The sequence below is a fragment of the Homalodisca vitripennis genome, chromosome 8 (assembly GCF_021130785.1).
Source record: "Homalodisca vitripennis isolate AUS2020 chromosome 8, UT_GWSS_2.1, whole genome shotgun sequence".
Classification (NCBI taxonomy): Eukaryota; Metazoa; Arthropoda; class Insecta; order Hemiptera; family Cicadellidae; genus Homalodisca; species Homalodisca vitripennis.
This window is the reverse complement of record NC_060214.1, coordinates 113,428,207-113,449,662: the sequence shown is the minus strand read 5'-3', so window position 1 is coordinate 113,449,662 and position 21,456 is coordinate 113,428,207. Positions and strand designations below refer to the sequence as shown.

Sequence of the window (21,456 nt, the reverse complement as noted above, 5' to 3'; positions counted from 1 at the left end):
TTCCACCTCAATTTAAAGGATTTATTTTAATATTTCAATTTATATAATGTTCTATCCATTTATGTAAATAAATGTCTGTCTGTGTATAATTTTTAAAACTTGAAATAGTATATAACTGATTTTGGTTTAATCATAGATTTTTTCTTTATAGAATACTAGCTGTTACCCGCGGCTTTGCACGCAATCTTTAGAACCGAAGTCCTTATATTACTTAGTAAAAGCAATTATGTGCGATTAGCCATGGGTAACACCTAGTTCGTCAATAAATTTGTAGTATTTTATAACGAAAACTCTTGATTTTCAATAAAATACCAATTACAACCAAATACCCACGGCTTCGCACACGATTTCCTACAGAAAAATTGGGACATAGGAGACATATTTCTTTTGAACGTCGTTATTACCCTTCTGCAGGGGCGGTTCCAGGGCTGATTTTCAGGGGGGGCTATCTTGTTTTTATGTAGCTCATTGGTCATTGAAAAGTCCTCTTTTATGCTGTATTGCTGTAACCACAATTTTAATTCACAGAGAAATTTTCGCTACGTCAAAGTCCTTGTAAATCAAGAAAAACTTGAAAAATGTTTAATTCTAACATTTTAAAATTGTAATTTTAAGCAATTTAAAGTCAAAGAGGTTTAATATTCTAACGTAAATTGGATGGTTACAGAGAAACTGCTACTGTTTACTGAAAACAAGTTTATTATGTACAAGATGGCTTTTAAAACAAATACTGGTTCAAAATACAAAACTTATAACACAAACTCAAGCCTTCTTGCACCTTTCTTTGCAAATCGTTCTATTATTTTATCTGTGTCCACTTGAAGATGCCTGTGAACGTGAAGCATGCAAAGGCCCGTGAGACGTGTTTCTCCCATTCTTGATCTCAGCCAAGTCTTTACTCTTCTTAAAGTGGAGAAAGTCCTTTCTGCCGAAGCCACACTGACGAAATAAAATAATAAAATCACTCATGGAACTGAAATAGTTATTATAAAATATAGACTACATATTAATTTTAATGAATTTACTTATTTTGTGTTCATGAATGAAAAAATTACTATTACTTGCTTGTGTGTTACATTTATATTTATTTAAGTTAAACTTGGAAAACAATTTTATTCTTAGGTTAGTTCTTATAGTATACTCTTCAGGTAATACAGTACCCATTCTGTGTGCTTTTCCATTTAAACCCACATATCTAAAGTATGTAAAGTCACCCAGCCAGCCCATACCTATATGACTAATTTTATTTATTAATTTACGTACCTGGAAGTGTGGCCAAGATTTTGAGAACATCATGGATAATTGGAAATATATTTGGGTCACAGGAGTCTAACACTTTTTGCACACTTTACATTTTGCTCTTTCTCCTTCTTCATCTTCCAGTGATTTTTCCACAGGTCCATTCACCTTCAAACTGAATTTCATTACTTAGGGTATCTCCATCACCGATAATAGGTGCAAACTGTTCGAAACCTTTTTTTAAATTGACAATGAGATCATTTTTTTCTCTGGCATCCTCAACTATATTGGTGGGAATTATTCCTCGTAGGCCAAAACATTCCAGTGAGCTATAACTTAACCTGGATGTTAAGTCAGCACAAACATTATCAAGAAGAGGTATATAAATAGATCGTCTGTAGTACTCTTCTACGTCTCCTGGGTGATTTGATCTCTTAGTTTGACTGCCCGTACGTCTTGGTAACTTCAATTCAACATCCAGCTCCTCTGCTAGCGCTTTGGTTTCAAAAAATATTTGTTTGAATATATCATCACATTTAATCCTTCTTTCTTTTAATGTTGCCATGGTGTTGGTGACTGCGGTAGATGCCCGGTTAGTGTCAAGTGATGGTGTTTGTAGAAGTCGACTGAGCGGCAATGAGACTTTTAGAACGTCAATCAATGACATCATTGATATTAAAAACTCAGCCGTGCATAAAGAGTTGAGCAAAGTCGCTGCAACTGACGAAGTTGTGCGATCTTTCCATGACGAGATAGATGTGAGTGCTTCAACTATCTGACGAATCCCAGATCTGAACTGAATTACTCCTTCATGTCGCTCTACCCATCTAGTTTCACACAAACTACTTAACTGACGCCCTAGTTTTAATTTTAAAACTTGATTTCTCTTGGCCGACACATTGAAAAACGACACTACTGATTTCATTATCCCTACTGTATTTCGGATACAAACAATATTTACAGAAGTTGAAAGAGAGTTGTTCAAGGCGTGATTTAAACACGGACATCTACATGCATGTTTTGCAACCTTTTGTATTTCAGATACTGCACCCGCTGCTTCAGACGACATTACACTACAACTGTCTGTGCCAATTCCTACACAGTTGTTCAGATCTAAGGATAAATCATGAAGTAATTTAACAACAATCTTTCCTAGAGCCTCTCCACTTAAACGTTGCTCACTATGCACATCTTGATCTGGACTGATGGATTTTATGTTTTCATAAGCATCAATAAATTTAACAAAATCTTCCCGAATTTTATTGTTGTGTACATATCTTAAGTTCAAAGACAGTTGTTCGACATGTGAAATATCTGTCGTCTCGTCAAAAATCACCGAATAATACTTTGCGTTTCGGACTTGATTTAATATTGTTTCCGTTATCTCTTCACCGCAGCATGTGATCAATTGGTTTTGAGTGGTATTACCAATATAGGTTGCTCTTGAAGACGCTGCGGCTAAGTGCCGTTTTAGTGTCTCATCTCCTGAAGAGATTTTGAATCTTAACAGTTCTCTAAAATTCCCCTCGTTACTCGGACCAGCCTCTTCATCCAGTCGTCCATCATCTCGATGACCTCTTAAAGGTATATTTTGTCTGCCTAAGAATACGATTGATTCTATTATTGGGCGTAACCTCTCTCTATTTTCTTGTACCTGCTGTAGTCGTTGAGATTTTACTTGTTTGTCAATGGATTTGTCCGGATTTTGATAACTTTGAAGGAAGTCTAGACCAGCCTGCACGCATATTTTATGATAAGCCGTGTTTTCATGTGTTTGTATGAAGCCGTCTTTACCCAATAGCTTGGCATATGAAGTCAAGGGTTGGGTTACAAGGTTCTGAGCTAACATCCCTTTATTGTGCCCACACTTTTTATCGGAAAACAAAACGCAGAACTTACAAAATAACCCCTTTTTAACGTCGGAAAAAACTAGCCAATTTCTTTGTTCCAGTTGTTGATGACCTAAGTAACGTTTTACTTCCTTGCCATTTTTAGTGTGAATTGAATGTGGGAATTCATATGATTTGGGCGGTGTCCAATGTCGTTCTAACAATTGACACTTTGTAAATTCATCTGTCTTTTTATTCACAAAAAGCCCTATGTCATTGGCACAACTACCATCTCTACCTAATTCTAGGGATGTATTTTGGTTTTCATTGTGCTCTTCAGTATTCACAATAGTGGTGTTGTTAGATGCAGCATCGGTAAGAGAAATTGATAAAGTATTTATGCATGAGTCAGGATCAGGTTGTGATGAAGATGTATTAGTCTTTTTTACACGTGGTTCATTGTCGTCTGTTATTTTCTCAACTTTTTGAAAATATGAACTAATAATTGATTTTGGATTCGGTCGTTTTCGATTATTTTGAGATGCCTGAAACAATTAGGAAGTTATTAATTATCATTTAAAAAATTAAGGTTGAGTATTTATTTTAAAGCCAAGCGCCTGTCTCGTGATTTTGTTATTTGTTTATAGTTCCTTTCCTAACCTAGACAAGACCGTATTATGCTTCCAAATAGTTACCGGTACGTATTCACTAATTAGTTATTATATTTTACCTTTAAACATAGAAAAGTCTTAATAAAATTGTACTTATACTTGAGATGAGAGATGGTCCCGACTCCCGACGGGATTCAAACTGGGCCACTTCATGATAGGTATTCCAAAAAGCTACTGCTTATTTAGCAACGCCACGGAATACATATATTGAAACATTGTGCAAAAATAAATTCCACGATAATGAATTGTCAAAAATATAGGTCTGAAGATGCTCATTCCACAAAATTGAATAATATATCCATATTAATTTACATAGGTCAGCAACTTTAAATATGTAAAGGGCCAAAAGAATATAGCTTTAGAAAAAAGTCGAATGTAGATGAAAATTTGTTTTCATTTTGGCGTTATTTGTTGAATGCTGTTTTTGTCAAATACAAGAACAAATTCTGAATCTTTTTTATCTTATAGTCAGGTTGTTTCCAAGGGGTATTAAATACTTGAAAATAAACACATAGTGGCGCGCGTTTCTGGCGTCTTTCCGTTTTTTAGTCATTAAATTCAATTTAAAAGAAATAAATATGTGATTATGTGCACCTATTTCTTTTACAAAGAAGAAGTATATGAATATCGTGCACTCATACATGAGCATAAAATAAATGCATAAATATTAATTACTTTTGAGTTTGTTTTCCTCGTTTAATGTAAATGCAATACTACTTTGTAAATACACTATTTAGGCCTATAGTCTACACAATTACACATAAACAGTATAGCCTATAACATTTGTCTGTGTTCGTACTTACCATTTTTTTAGAACTGCAGATTAAACTAAACATTAAACAAACCAGTGGAGGCAACGAATACAGAAAACACAACACTATAAGTGTACAAGTCGGCGGATGAGTACAGACTACGTGATACGCGACGAGCGTGGGCCGTGAGTCACTACAATAACAAGATGACGGTTGGGAGGGGCGCGGCTGCACTGTTGCCAGATTTCTTTGTGTTCTCAAGGCGCCAACTAGATGCGAGAGCCTTTTGACCACTGAAACTGATTGTTAACTTAATACTATTTAAAAATAAATACTTTCTGTTTGACTCGTTTTTATACTAAAATAATTATTGTTAATTGATATGTACGAGTATTGGGATTCAATTTTGTTAGAACTTATAGATTATAGAAAATATTACACTAAGCTTTCCTAGTATTTCGGGGGGGGCCATGGCCCCTTCCCTGAAACCGCCCCTGCCCTTCTGAGATAAATGATAGTCACTGAAAGATACTCCAAGTTCATGATCTATATAAGATTTAAATTTTAAAACAGTCTCAATATGCACCTTTGAAAAACTGGAATTTTTCTCCAATATTGTATGTTTTTTGTATACAATTGAACTATATTAGCCTAGCGTGGACAGGAGTCAAAAAGTCGGAATTCATTAGCGCACATACGATGTAATAAATTATGGTGCTCAATGTAATTTTGAAACGAAAATAGGCAAATTTTAGTTACATATTATTACAGTCTAATGATTATGAGCTTCAGATATTAAGCGAAATTGCGTATGGTTTTTATTTTAGGCTTTGCGGGTGTATCACTTCTGGATCGAATTAGTTATATCTCCGACGCCATGATTGAGCTTGCTTTGTTGTCTCGATTGAGAGAATATGTACGCACGGAGTTCTGAGAACCATACTTCTGTAAAAAAAAAAAAACAACTAAAGTTGGTTTTATAACACTCTTTATATTTGTAGCCAACGTAAGATAATTTTAATATCTGCATTGCTCTTCTGATCAAGCACGAGCATGGTTTATATTAGATAAATATTGCAGTTAAAGGTGAATTTTTACGTAAAATTTTAATTGTATAATCTGGATAGTAAAGCCTATGCTTAACAATGATTGCAGAAACAGTTGAAACAAAATTTGCTGTTTCTCTTAAGCTTACTCTATGCTTTCAAACTATAAGTGTAAAGAAATTTAAAATCGTAATTAAATGATATAAACATATATTTCTTTTGTCGCATTATATATGTTTACAAAGAACAGCTGATTAAATTTGTAAAGGCTCTTTCACTTAATAACATATGTTTGCTGCAATGCATTTCTTACGGGTATTTCTGTAATTTTAGAGACCAGTGGGGCGGAATCCTGAATCGGGAACGGGATAAAAAGTATCCTATGTCCTTCTCCCAGTTCTTAGCTACCTCCCTACCAATTTTCAGCCAAATCGGTTCAGCCGTTCTTGACTTATAAATATAGTGTAACTAACACGACTTTCTTTTATATACAGGGTGATTCAAAACTAAACGGCAATCTCTCGAGAGCTTATTCTATAGCTAAAAACAAGTAAAAAAGTTCATATAACCATATGCCCGGAAACGCTTCGTTAGCGAGTTACGCCTAGCGAAAGATTTCGCCCGGATTTCAGAACCCTTGGTGAAGTCAGGCCGTATAAAAATGGTAAAGGTAGTTACAAAGATACAAATACGATTGTTTTTTATGTTTTTATATCTGACAAATTTATTAAAATTCGTCCCAGAGCTGTAAATGCAATACTTTCAGAGATATCTTACGTAAAACACAAAAATTGGTGCAGAGAAATGACACATTTTTGTGTTTAACGTAAGATTACTTCCATAAATGTTAAATAAAGGTCATTTTTTTCTTAAACAGATTTGTAGAACATTTAATTCTGAAAAGATTCATGTGAATTACTTAGGAAAAAAATTAATAATAGGTATTGAAGTTTAACTTTATTTAAAAATAAAACAGACGCACAAAAATGCATATTCTTATCTGCATAAAATATTAACTAATGTTTAGGTTGTGAGTAACAGCTGATCATTTATTCTAGACTGAACATTAACATAAAATGTATTTACCTTTATAAAACTGTAATAATCACCTATAATAGTTGCTCAAAGTGTCCTCCGTTGTTAGCAATGCACGTTTTCGCACGACGAATCCACTCTTTTCTAGCGCGTTTCATAACGTTTGGAGCATTCTTGATAGTTTCTGCCGCCTCTGTAATGCGATTACGTAACTCCTCTATGGTGTTAATCCGTTTTGAATAAACAATTGACTTCATCCAACCCCATAAGAAAAAGTCTGCTGGCGTGAGGTCAGGAGAACGTGGTGGCCATTTTACTGGTCCATTTCGACCAATCCATTGTCTACCGTATGTATCATTTAAATAGTTTTTCACATCATTAGAAAAATGTGGAGGTGCTCCGTCGTGCATAAACCATGCATTTATTCTGTTTTGAACAGGAATATCTTCCAAGAGGGTAGGCAGGTTTGTTCTTAAAAAATTTAAGTACGCTACTCCATTAAGTCGATTAGGGAGGAAAAATGGACCAATCAAATTATCACCCAGAACACCAAGCCATACATTGACTGAAAATGTATGTTGAAAATGCCTCGTCGCAGTTTCATGTGGGTTGTCGTACGCCCAAGTATGGGTATTACGAAAATTTACAATTCCATTTCTAGTAAAACAGGATTCATCAGTAACGAGAATACGCCGAAGAAAATACTGATGTCGTAAACAATTTCTTCTTAACCAGGGGCAGAACATCTCCCGTTTATTAAGATCTTGCGGTAATAAGTCTTGAACACGTGTTATATGGAATGGGTACAACTGTGCTTCATGAAGTGTCCGCCATAACGCTTGACTGGCAAATATTTAACTGACGTGATAATCGTCTGGTGCTTGTGGTTGGTGATAATTCTACAGCATTTATTATTGCTTGTTCATTATTATAGTTCCTTGCGCTACGTTGACGACCAGTATCTATTCGCTTCGGTTTAAAGCTACCAGTTTCTCTAAGTCGTCTCTCCACAGCTTCAAATGTTTTGCGATCAGGTGTTCTTCGATGTGGAAAAGTATCACGATATTCCTGAACTGCAGCTAAACCATTCTTGTTAACTTTGCCGTAAATCAGTATCATGTCCGTATACTCTTCAAACGAATACATACCATTTACATTATCTGCCATTATTTACTAAGATAATTACATACACTTTTATAAAAATATTTAATAAAATATTTTAAAAATAAATATTTAATAAAATATTTTATACACTTGTATAAAATATTTCCAAATAATCACAGGATCTCACAAAATACAATCTTCACACGCCACAATACAAAAAACCTCCATAAAGGTTATTCAAATATTACTTCATGAACTTAATTGTTGATCAGCTGATATTGCCAACCTTTGCAAAGAAAATATGACGATAAAAAGTGTTGAATAAATGATCAGCTGTTACTCACAACCTAAACATTAGTTAATATTTTATGCAGATAAGAATATGCATTTTTGTGCGTCTGTTTTATTTTTAAATAAAGCTAAATTTCAATACCTATTATTAATTTTTTTCCTAAGTAATTCACATGAATCTTTTCAGAATTAAATGTTCTACAAATCTGTTTAAGAAAAAAATGACCTTTATTTAACATTTATGGAAGTAATTATACGTTAAACACAAAAATGTGTCATTTCTTTGCACCAATTCTTGTGTTTTACGTAAGATATCTCTGAAAGTATTGCATTTACAGCTCTGGGACGAATTTTAATAAATTTGTCAGATATAAAAACATAAAAAACAATCGTATTTGTATCTTTGTAACTACCTTTACCATTTTTATACGGCCTGACTTCACCAAGGGTTCTGAAATCCGGGCGAAATCTTTCGCTAGGCGTAACTCGCTAACGAAGCGTTTCCGGGCATATGGTTATATGAACTTTTTTACTTGTTTTTAGCTATAGAATAAGCTCTCGAGAGATTGCCGTTTAGTTTTGATTCACCCTGTATATAGATGTACAAATGTGTTGAAAATTTATCTGTGAGTTATATCTGACACTATTCGTCTGTATACATCCGTACTAAAAATGGAAAAAGATCTTTTGACTTGACTTATTGGAATGCACACATGCTGAAATTGAACTCTAGTGGTCCTTGGTTGAGTGCCAAGTCATGAACGTATTCCATGAAATGAGAGCTTGACCCTGAAAGCAAAATGACTGTAAAGATCACCTTCTTGTATATCAGAGCTAGAAAATGTGGAGGAAACAGGATTTTACCAGACATTTGCCACTGTTCAGTGACAACGTTGTGATCCCTGACTTATGTGTGTCACAACGTTCTGGTATGATTTGTTTGTTTTAGTTTGGATTGTAGTTATATGTTATGTTAGTTATCCACCTGAGAAAAATGTACTCGAAATGTAGTGTTTCTAATTTTTTTTTTATAAGAATAGAATAGAATAGAATAGAATATACTTTATTCCAGAAAATATAGTTTACAAAAATTTACATCAGTACTGGTAGGAATTACTAGCCACAGTATCCAGTAAGCGTGGCTAGCTCAACTGAAAGTTGTACTTCATTGTATAATGATCAGTCAAAACTTAACAAGTACATTGTGCGGTTAATCTGCAGTGTGCACACCCCACAGTTAACATTATTTTAAACATAACATTTTTCAATTATAACTTTACAAATTAAAATCTTTTTAATATAAAACTGTACAAATTCCTAAACTAAAATTTGAAAAAAGCTATCAATATTAATAAAATTTAAAAGCCAACTTTTCAATTTATTCTCAAATTTGCTTCTATTTTTACAATTTTTTATTTGTAAAGGCAAAAGATTAAAAAATTTTGGACCCAAAAAAGAAAAACTTTTTTTGAAAATTGACTTATTTACCTTCGGTCTCATGAACAGCCCCAGTATGTCACCTCTTGTTCTTTGGTAAACTCTGTCATTCCTGTTTCCACTTTTCTCATAGAAAAATTTTTAATACTTTGAATAAAAATAAATATTTTAGTGGTAATATTCTTAGATATTTATAAATAGGTAATGCAGATTCATATCTTTTCCTTTTTGCAATTATTCTTACGAAGTAGTTTTGTGTTACATTCAACGGTTTGTATGGTTATATTGTCAGCAGCTCCCCAATTTTCTATACCATAATTCAATTTAGAATGAATTAGCGCAAAATAAAGTGTTCTCATTAATTTATCATCAATAAATTTCCTTAAAAAAATAAAAAACTTCTGATATTTCTTCTTAAACCTACTTGAATGCTGTTTATATGCGGTTTCCAGCTCAGTTTTTCATCAATGTTTATTCCTAAATATTTAATTTGTTTCAACTTGATCAATAATTTCACAATTGCAGTTTGAAATGTCCTTGACAATCTAATCTATGAAATTTTAGCACATTATTGAATTGGGTATCCTTTTAAGTCAAAATTTATAAACTTAGTCTTAGAGGCATTCAAGACCATTCTGTTGTTTTCACACCATTTCCTGACTTTTACCAAATCTTCTCTAATATGATCCAGATGTTTTCCCATTGTTTTTCAGAATATCTAATCGCAATATCATCAGCAAACCCTATAATTTTTCCATTTAATGGTAATCTCAGCAAGTCATTTATGAAAATTAGAAACAACGTTGGACCAAGAACGGAGCTTGGGGGACTCCTGTATTAACAATCTTCGCGTCACTGAATGCATTTGATATTTTAACTTTCTGTTCTCGATTTTCAAGATAGCCTGCAAACCAGTTTAAAGTGTTACCTCTTACTCCTAAGAGTTCCAATTTCTTTAATAAAATCTTATGGTTAAACCAGGTCAAATGCCTTACAAAAATCAATAAAAACTCCAGCTGCTTTATAGTTATTATTAAAACTAATGTAAATTTGTTCTACCAAATGTTTAATATAGCTCCTTCTGTGTTTTTCCCTTTTATAAAACCATACTGATTAGGACTAAAAGAAGTGTTTATTGTTTAAAAAATCAATCAACCTGTCTTTCATGCATTTTCTCTATAATCTTGGATATTACAGATAAAAGAGCAATCGGTCTGTAATGTTGAATTAAGTCCTTCGAGCCTTTCTTATGAATGGGCACAACAATTGACTCTTTCAGTTTACTTGGGAAAAACACCACTGCTAAAAACTCAAAATTTATTAATGCTGCTATAACCTCTGCTATAACGAATCCAACACTTTTTATAAGTTGTACAGAAAGAAAATCGCATCCAGTTGACTTTTTGTTTTTTAAAATTATTAATTATTTTTAACACCTCTTCGCTAAAAACTGGCTTCAAGAATAAAGAATTGTGGCAATTGTAAAAACCAGAAGTATCAAGACCATTGCCCCCAGTGTAGGCCTGACTCGACTTTGCCCGGTGCAGATACGAAGTATTCATTGAACAACTGCGCCATTGTTATCGGAATCAGATACTGTGTTACCCTGTTCATCTCTTATCTGAGCTATCGCTTGTTGATCCTTCTTATCTGTAAAACTATTTATTAACTTCCACTGACCAGCAATATTTCCCTCTTGCAATTCGAATAGGCGCCTATAATAAATTATTTTTTATTTCCACTATTTCATTGTCTAGTTTTTTCTTTAAAGTGCGTGTAATATTGTTTGAAATGTGTGTCATACGGCCTACTTCTGTTCCTGATTGCCAGTTTATTTCTTATTTTAATTTTCTTTATTATTCGTTCATTTATCCATGGACTTCTCATTTTTGCCTTCACCACTCCAGGTCTACAAAATTTAATCTGACTGTGGTCCTCAATGTGCTTATAGAGAATCTCATAAAACTTCATTTAATGCCTCATTTACATCAGTACTTTGTAATACATTATTCCAAATCGTTAAATCACTAAGTTGATTTTTTAAGCTTTCAAAATCCAGAATTTTCTTGGTTAATATGACATCCTTATGGACATTGTTTATTTCGTTCTCAAAATTTGCAACGAGGCCTATTAAAAAATGATCCGTTATGTCGACATTAAATATTGCAGCCCTAAACAAATTGGAATTTTTAAATCGAATAAAAAGGTGATCAATACAGGAAGCAGAATCATTATTTCCTCTGGTAAACTTATCAATCAAACATAAGAATCCGTTATTATTCATAAGCGACAGATAACTGCTGCTTATGTTATTATTAACCAAAATATCTAGATTGATATCGCCTATATAAATTACGTTATAACTTAAATTTGGAATGATTTTTTCTAAATCAAATAAAAAAATTGTTTACAGAGAAACTGTGTAACCTGTACAAGCTAACTAAGTTAAACATAATATTTCTAAACTTAATTTCTAAAACTAACATATCAGCTGATTCAATGGTAAAATCCCCTATCTCGAACTAAAATATCATCTTTAATGTAAACAATTACGCCTCCTGCTCTATACTGCTCGTTTGTTTTGTAAAATGATTTATAACCAGTAATTTTATAATGAGATACTTCCTCTTCATAAATCCATATTTCAGTCATAACAATAATGTCTATCGAATTATTTAACATATGTACATTGGCCATGAAAGTGTCAAAATTTTTCCTTAAACTTCTAATATTTATGTGAAATATATTTAAACTGTTGGAGTTGGAAGAGAAAAAAAACTATCATTTATACTATTTAGAATTACACATTTGTCTACCATGATTGAATGTAAGAAAAAAATACAAAACAAGAAAAATACATAAGCACATGCTTGAATAAAGTAAACTAGCATTCTAGGCTAATAAATAATACAGTAAAACAAACAAACATTTTCTAAGTAGTTTTTTAACTATTATTTTCGTAATATTTATTCAATATTATTTAACTCACATATTACTTTCACTTGCTTCACTGCTTTCGCTTGGTTTACAAGCTTCCCCAAGTCGTCCGAAACATCGATCCTGATGCACTTCTCTCCATTTTCCCTCCTCACAAAAAATCTTTCCCTCCCTGCTCCACACATACTTGTATCCCTTGGACCGTGCTGCCTCCTTGACTCTGCCTAGAAGCTGTTTTATTTTCAGGTGACAGGTGCTCGTTTATGAAGATCTTGTCCTTGGTTGAAGTGCCGATTGATCTTGTCCGCCGTTATTGGTCGTACCTCCTTGAAGGCTTGGAGCCAGTCATCCCGGTCCTGCCATCGTCGTGAACTTCACGATGATCGGCGGTGTTCTGTTTCGGCTGAATGTTGGCACCCTGTGAGCTGCGATCACCCTCTCCTTCTTCAGTTCCAGACCGATTGAGCTCGCAACATCCTTTTAGCAACTCCTCCATATGCTCTCCGTTTGTTTCTGGGACACCGTTAATTTCAACGTTGGTCTGTCCTAGAATACTGCTCCATATTTCTTAATCTTTGTTCCAAAGTTGGCAACGGATTTCTTAAGGACTCTGTTTTCTTCTTTTATTTCTTCCATTTCCTTTTTATGTTTATTACAGGCTAGCTTTAACTCCTCCATCAAACTCATTGCTCTTGGTCAATTTTCTCAGAGAAAAAATCTAGAGAGAGTACGAAACTCGGTGAACTCCTTAGCATTACGCCTCAACTCTACAAACATCTCAGATTTAAATGCCTCCAAAGTTTGTATTAGAAATTCTTTAGTGACAGGGGTTGCTGGAGTAGATCTACTACTTGCTATTGATGTAGACTTGACAGGTCTGCAAACAGCGCACTGCCAATCCCTTTTCGCACCTCGAGTTTTAATAGAGTCCTGATTTTCTTCAGAAATACAGGCTAGGTGGAAAACATTCTGGCACAATCCAACACATTTAATCGATTCATTTTCACTGCTACATTCGGAACCGCACACACCGCAGATAACCGGCATTTTAGTGTAAAAAATGAACTTTTACAATAAATATAGATTGTCTGAACAAGCCGATCACCACACGTGCCGCAGTTGACCTTTGAGTCTCGTACAGACAGAGATAGCGACCGCACAGCTCGAGCGACTGATAACGACTAAAATATCACTGAACAGTGGCAAATTTCTGGAAAAACATGTTTTCTTCACAACCCTTCGTTGTCGAAAACAAACTTTAAACAAACCATTGATTTTCTGTCCAGAAAATGACTGTGAAAAAAGTTTTATCCCAAGAAGTGGAGAAAGGCGTCAGACAATCAAATGTTTATCTGATATGAACAGAGTTATTATGTATACTCATGACATAGTATAAGTAATATTAATTAATATTAAAAGCTGAAATTATAATCCGAGAAATGTTAAAGATAGTGCTGGACAAGGCTCCTATCCCTAAGTAAGGGAGCTAACGGAACATGACCTTCTTCAGAAATATCTAACAAAGATGGGTTTAAGCCAGACTGATGAATGCAGAATGTATGGGAAAGCAGGGTGTATATTGCTATCCTGCAACAATGAAAAGGTGCCCGGAGAGTCCTCAAAGGAGATCAGAGAATACGCAAATCTCATAGGTTTTTGCAGAAGCCTCAGATTTGAGGGTAAACAGAGGAAAGGGGCACATAGATCCTTTTAGGATTAAATGCAGAATATTTGACCCATTTCTCAGAATTTATTGTTCAATTACTGTCAGCACATTATCTGTAGTCATTATCGAAAACCCTCACATCAAGCCATCCGCTGAACCCGCAAATGAATTTGCCCCCATTAAATTCATATGAATTTTAAAATGTTGTATCATTTAGAAACATAATTAAAATCATATGTTTTCACTAATAAAAGAAAACATTTTTCACCTGAGTCTTAAGGTATCAATTTTTTATTTTTCCAATTATCTCTTTTAGCACATGTAAATGTATCATAATTAGTCTCAGTATAAGTATGATCTTACTTGCCTGGTCGTGGAACTACTGATTTGCCTTGCCCAGCTCTAATTCTAATGTTTATGATTCCAGTTCCGATGTTTCGTCGAGGACTGCTCCATAGTCAGCAAAGACATCTCAGAACGGAGGTCTCACTGCATAGAGGTTCACAACTTCCCTCACGACTTCCGATATGATCAATCTCTCAAGTACTGTATTTCTTGTTACTTTTGCTTATACAGTAGAATACAAATCCAAAAGATAAAGAAATATAATATTTTCACTAAGATCGATTAGTGAATGATTATTTGTTTACCCAGTTAGTGTGCTGTATTTATCCTACTGCATTCAGCGTTTATTGCCGGAATTATCAAACCCCTTACAAGGTATTATCACCCAAATCAAACTTTGTGCAGACACTCTTGCCATATATGTTAATTTGTGAAGGATTAGAACACCCAAACACCCAAAAATACTTTATAAGCACACCTGCAAAGTAGTGCTTTATAAATGTAACAGGGTAGGAAATGTATTCCTCTCGAATAGGTGTTTTCAGATTGAAAGACAAGATTGGTTTAGTCCAGAGAACTCCACATGTTTTCGTTCAAGGGCCAAACTGAAAGATGTTAGGATGCAGGCAGGCCAAGTATTTATACCTGAAAGAAAATATGATTATATAGGATGTTTACTTAACTAGCAATAATTTAAAGTTCTACTGTAACTAAGCCAATATAGATTATTTCTAAAGAAAACTATCAAACATTTTCATACTAAATACATTCATTTAGGTACTATAATTAATATTCTTTACAGTTAGTTGTTGACAAAAGATTAATCAAATTTGTGTATTGAGCCAACCCTTGTCTGTTGTGTATGTGAGAGATTTGTACAATTTGTTTTTGGCCATCAATCTTTGCTCAAAATTTGACAACCCTAATGCCAAAATATGTTCTGTGTTTGTCAGAAATGTTCACTCCAAAAGTACTATTGAGAAGTTGGTTCACAGATGATAAAAACCTGGAAAACATTCTACTTGCTAAGTCTTTTGATGTCTTGAAGTCATTATTCAAAGACTTGCAACGAAAAATGTAAAAACATAGATGTGTGACAATATGTTGATTGGCTATTAATAAATCATCAATCACATTTGGAAGAAGTCTGTAGAAACTTCTTTGAAAAATTCCAATGTTGTTCAAAAACAATCATTTCGAAGTTCTATACTAACAAACCACAAATGGGTGGAAAAAGTAAATCATAGGTAACAGCTGTTATTAGGATATCTAGTCATAAGAAAAGAGAGCTTTATAGGATGGCTAATATGATAGATGATATAAATTTGATAAATTATGTTAAGTGTTATAAAAAGAATGTTAAGAGTGTTTGTAATGAATCCGAAAGAATTAGTAATGCTAACTTCATAAATGACTCAAATGATAAGATCAAGGCTGCTGGGAATGTTGTTAAAACAGCGTTAGGGTGTTTTAAAGATACAAATAATTTTCCAGTTCTAGTAATAGATTATAATCTTACTAGTAATGCAATAGACAATGCTGTTTCTTTTTGTCAAAAAGTATACTGAGACTTCCAAGGAAATTGGATTGTCTCATTATGAACAAATCATTAAATCTTGCAATGAGTAAAGAAATAATGAACAGTATTCGTTTGATTATCATAGTACTACTCTGGATAAAGTTGTTAAATTTATAAAACCCCTACGTAACAAAAAATCAGTGGATTGGATGAAATACTTCTTAATGTAATAAAAGAGGTTGCAAATTTTATAGCAGAGCCTCTGGCTGTAATTGTAAGTCAATCATTTCAAGGTAGTTTTTTTTTCGGTCTCAGTTTTATAAAGCTTCTTAAAAAGCTTTGTAATTATAATTTTTCAACAGAAACCATTTCATGGCTAACTTCTTACCTCAGCTACCTGTACCAAAGAACAGTAATTCGGAAAAGTAATACGATCTTTATGTCAGAATGGGAAGACATTAGGGTTTGGTATTCCACAAGGATCAATTTTGAGGTCTCTTTTGTTTTTTATGTGAGAACAACTTGCCTATAAATGTATTTAACAACTTAATAAAATGCAGTGGAACAATAATAGGGAAATCCATCTCAGCCTGTTTACAAATGCTTGTATTAAGAAACACTGTAGATCTGAAAACATGTGTAATGGTTTTTTATGCATATTTTTACTTGATCATCCAATACAGAACAGAAATTTGGGGATTTGCACCTGAAATCAAAAAAATATTTTAATTTAAAAGGAGTCTTTGAGAATTATGATTTATCTCTGATGGGATCGGTTTGCAAACCAATCTTTAAAAATCTCAAGATAACGACATTTCCCTGTTTAATTATTTTCAAGACACTAACTACCAATTTAGACAATTTAACTACCTAAATTTGATAAGTAATAATGTCGTTTATGGATATGGCACAAGATTTAAGAGGGATTTTCAATACTCAAGACACAGACTGAAGTTATTGGAAAAAAGACCTATTTACATGGGAGAAAATTTTTTAATAAACTACCATCTGACCTAAAGTATATAACAAACGCCAAAATATTCAAAGGCAGCCTTGCCTTGATACCTACTAGAAAAAATATATTATAGTTAGACACGTTTTTGGTATAGGTCATAAAATTTACTGTAGAATATGTATATATATTTTTGTTCATAAGGAATGTTAAATTGAATATCCACTGGTATTTTGTGTGAAACTGCTGACTCAATTTCATGTCTATAATTGAATTGTATACTATGACGATTTTATTGTAACGATCATTGTTACAATAAAGTATGATTATGATTAAATTAATTAATAGTAAACTTAGACTATGACATCTCACATAATTATATCACCAAATATCAGGATGTACAAGTTTTTTTAAGTTTAACGTTATTCTTGTGGTATAAAACTCAAGTCGACTCTTAAGTAGATAAATTAATAATCTTAACTGACCAAAATGTTCAATGACAATTTTAAAAGTGCCACATTCACTGTCACGCTTCCTAGAGAAGGTAAGAGAGGAGAAAGCTCCCAACACTATGCTCTCAAGATGTAGATGCACTGAAGTAAGGTTTAACCACTTAGGCATGTAATTACATCTTGCTCATTCCATGCCAAAGCATCTTTGAACCTTCTCAAATAAATTTCTTATATTAGTTGCATACAAATAAATATTCTTAATTTTCATAACTTCTCCTAAGAGGATGAATTTTGTTTAAAATTACAAAACATTAATATTTATTTTTAACTAAGTTTAATTTGACAAAGTAAGGTCTCTTGTATCTGTGTAAATTAACAAATAAATAACATTTCCATTTATTTTTTGGAACAAATTCTTTTGCATGTACTAGGATTCATAGAACCTAGGATTTAAGTTTAATTTACAGTCTAAACTATTTAAGTGTTGGTCAGATTTTGTTGAAACCAATTATTAATTCTTAAAGTATTCTAAGTCCAATTGTATCTATTAATCAAACTAGTCGTAAGCTTCTGGACTTCTGTTAGTGTCCATTTTGTTTGGAAATGGCAGATGTGGTAATATCATGGTTGGACGTTATCACCTAAGATTTCCCAAAATAACAGGTGTCCAAGTATCTGCACTACAACGTCCCAATACAAGTGGTGGCTTTTTATGTAATTATAAAACAAAACAAACTCTAAAAATGTGTCCTTTTGCAGGAAAGGCAAGAAAACAAACCAGCAAAAAAAGGCAGAGAAAGAAGGTGAAGCCATGACTGTTGACGAGGCAAACCAAAAGAAACCAACAACAAAAAAAGCGTTTACCTTTGGACACTCTAAGCAGGGTAAAACGTTTTCTAGTAAACCGTGGCACGCTCAAGGCAAGAAACCTCAGAATAAACCAGTTCCGATCGAAGAAATGGACACAAACGATCTTATGGACACCTTACCATCATGCTCTTGATGTTTCATTATTTTCTACTATACGAATGTTTTGTGGTTAATAGGTTTTACGTTAACATTATTACGTTACCTATTATTGTTGAGCAAGTTAAATAAAGTCGTTCATTTGCAATTTTTTCCTGTAATAGTATTGTATTGATACATTTTTTACTCTTGATACAATATGTTTAGCACAATAAGATTTGTACACATTTAAATTATTTTGTTAATAATATAATTTATGTTGCTGATAAAACCTGATACGAAGAGAAACTGATTTTGAAATAGTTGTCATTGTATGTTAATTGTATTTGTTATTGTTCAAGATATTCATTAGTACTTCATTAAAATATAAATAGTTTTACTGTAGTTATGGTTTTGTCATAAAGTATTCTTTCACAAAATGTGAATAAATAATTTACTGTACATATTATGATTTTAATTTTTTTCCCAATACGTAAGTAGTAGTAGTTTTTAGTTATTTGAAATGAATATAAAAGAGAAAATAATTCCACAGGAAAATTACTTTGTACAATGTTGTAATACAGAGTGTTTCGTAAAGAATCGTCTGATTAAAAACGTTTTATTTTCCTGTGATTAAACTGGACAGTTATAATGATTACCATTTAACATCAAATGATTTAAGAGTCAGATGCTCAATATTCTTCATTGGAAGCATAGCAGACGACAATTCAATAGTCACAAGCGTAAGCGAAGCATATAGCGACTTTATATGTCTGTTCTAAATTGTGGTTATACAGTTTCACCACTGTAACCGGAAGGAAGGCAAACAAACGTAATCTTTTGTAAACTTCTACTATAGATGAGCTGTTTTGAAAGCGACCTGCGCAAGGATTTCTTGCGCACAGAGGGAGAGAGGAGCAGGAGCTCGACCATGCCTACCACCACCCCCTCTTTTACTGCTCGATCTATTTCCTTTACAAGACATGAGTGGGAACCGAGTGCTTTGCTTCCCTGCGTAGGTTTTTTGGGACATCACACTATGTTTTGTTATTCTCGTTGTTATGGAATAACAAATATTATTATTTATGTTAAGAATGGTCCATTGCATCTATTTAATTAATGTTAGTATGATTAAGAAGTATTTTAACAAACGTTTATTGTTAACAGCTGTTATGTGACACATACCCTATGAGTGGTAAAGTAGCAACTGAGGAATGGAATGTGGAAGAGGAAGTGAGTCCACCCTTCTTCTCCCTTTCTACATCTCTCTCACTCCCCCCCTCCCCCCAAATGTTCACTTAACAGTTCGCTTTCAAAGGAAAAGACTTAAAGCAGTGTCATTTGGTTACCTTGGAGACAGTAATATAGAGGCTAGGTCATATACTTACATCCTTCATCGAGGAATGTGATTATTCCAAAATTATCTGACTTCCATGTGTCAAGATGGTCTTCTATCCAGTCGGAGTAATCTGAATCTGTATTCTTATTGAGGTGACAACCAGGTTACTACGTGTGTGTGTATGTGACTCGTGTTACCCAGTTTTCTGTTAACCCCTTAACAGTTTTCTTTTTGTACCCTAAACAATGTTGTTTTACTAATTTTTTGCTGTTTTCTTTACAGGAACAGGTTTTTAGAGTTTAGGTACATGCTTTTTTAAACAAAACAAATTAAAAAGGCAGTCATGGGACTGACCGACAGAAGTGGCTTTTTCTTGTAACGCTGTGAATATATATTAAATGGTTATTTTTTACATTTAAAATAATATGAGGCGCTAAATTATTTAACATGAAAAAGTTTATAATTTCTATTACATTATACATATTTTTGTAATATTTTTTTCATATATTACAATATTATCATTTAAATTAATAATAAATAAATTAAATTAAAGTAATAAATATTTATACATTTTCATTATTATTGTTTATATTAGTTTCTATAATTTGGTCACTATTTTTCTCACTTCAATCTTTTATTTCCGAAATAATTACTTCACTTTCGTTTTTATTATATTCTAATAATGAAATTATGGGTTTATTATAACTGAAATAAGAAATAAAACTTCTGGAATAAAATGTTAAATATCTTGTAAACACAACATATATTATTATTCCATGTCTCTTTGCACTTGTGTTTTTATTGTTTGACATTTTAAAATTTAATTTATATTTTAAATGTCCATTGTACATACCTCCAGAGTTTGACTTAGAGAAATCCATAACAATTTTAAATTATATTATAACAAAGTTACTTAAAAACCAATTTCAGAACATTTATATTAAATGTGATTACCTAAACTATGGTTATTACACATACTGTACCACCATAACCTTTTGATTAGTACGTGATTTGGAATATTTGAGATTATCCGAAGAATATAGTATTGCGCAACCCTGTATCTCAATTATACATTTTCTCTGCAGTGTACGATCACCCCTTCAAGGTGGGCCATGAGAAGCTCGTTACATTTTTTCCAAAAACACTAAAGAACAATCTGTGTTTAAAATAGTGAGTTTTGCCCAAAAAGTACTCACAATATCCTTTCAACATTTGCATTTGGTTCTTAAAGCCGCGTTTACACCGGAGTTGGCAACCAATGATTGTAGACTTTTATCGGCAATTTTTAGTAGAACGCCTTAAAAACAACTGCAACTCGCATTGCCAACTGTAGTTGCAGACCGATTTTACGAGTTGGCAACCAAAATTTGGTTTTCCGACTGAAGTCGGTAAAGATCAAAGGCGGTTACCAATCTCGGTTGGTAATACGAGTTGCAGTGCCAAATTGAGCGGCGACTTGAGTCTGCAACTAACCCCGCTACCCCTCCCACCAATCGGCTCCACGTGGTCGATAGGTATTTAACATCTACTTACCTGTATGTTATCCTTCAGGAAACATATCAAAGCCTCACTAACATCTGCCACAAAGAGAGATATCGCACTTTTTGAAACTTTGAACAATGCTTGTATAAGAGTCGCCAGTTGCAAAAAATCGCAAAGTTATAGCTAACCTTTCACGCACTACAATTGCTTTCCTGTAGTTAGTATCCTTTTTGCTAATTATGTGTCCAATACCAACAATTAAACATTCAAAATCGTTGCTCGACATTCTTAAAAAGTTTTTTATACTGCCATCGCATCTCAATTCTCCCGTCAAAGGATCTGTGTCATCTCTATTTAAGTCATTCAATAGATCGCTGCCAGTATACCTTGCTCTTGTCTGCAATTACCCCCAGAA

General features: G+C 33.3%; 1 protein-coding gene across 1 annotated transcript in view; it reads left to right on the top strand.

The window, feature by feature from the left end:
• The window catches only part of LOC124367925 (zinc finger protein 511), a 39,486-nt gene extending 20,802 nt beyond the window's left edge, over nt 1–18,684 (top strand). Inside the window, exons 5-6 of the mRNA XM_046825131.1 lie at nt 14,435–14,550; nt 18,035–18,684. Of these exons, the coding sequence (XP_046681087.1) occupies nt 14,435–14,550; nt 18,035–18,278 (360 nt within the window). The 3' untranslated portion in view covers nt 18,279–18,684. The remainder of the gene's footprint in view (nt 1–14,434; nt 14,551–18,034) is intronic.
• The last annotated feature ends 2,772 nt before the right edge of the window (nt 18,685–21,456 follow it).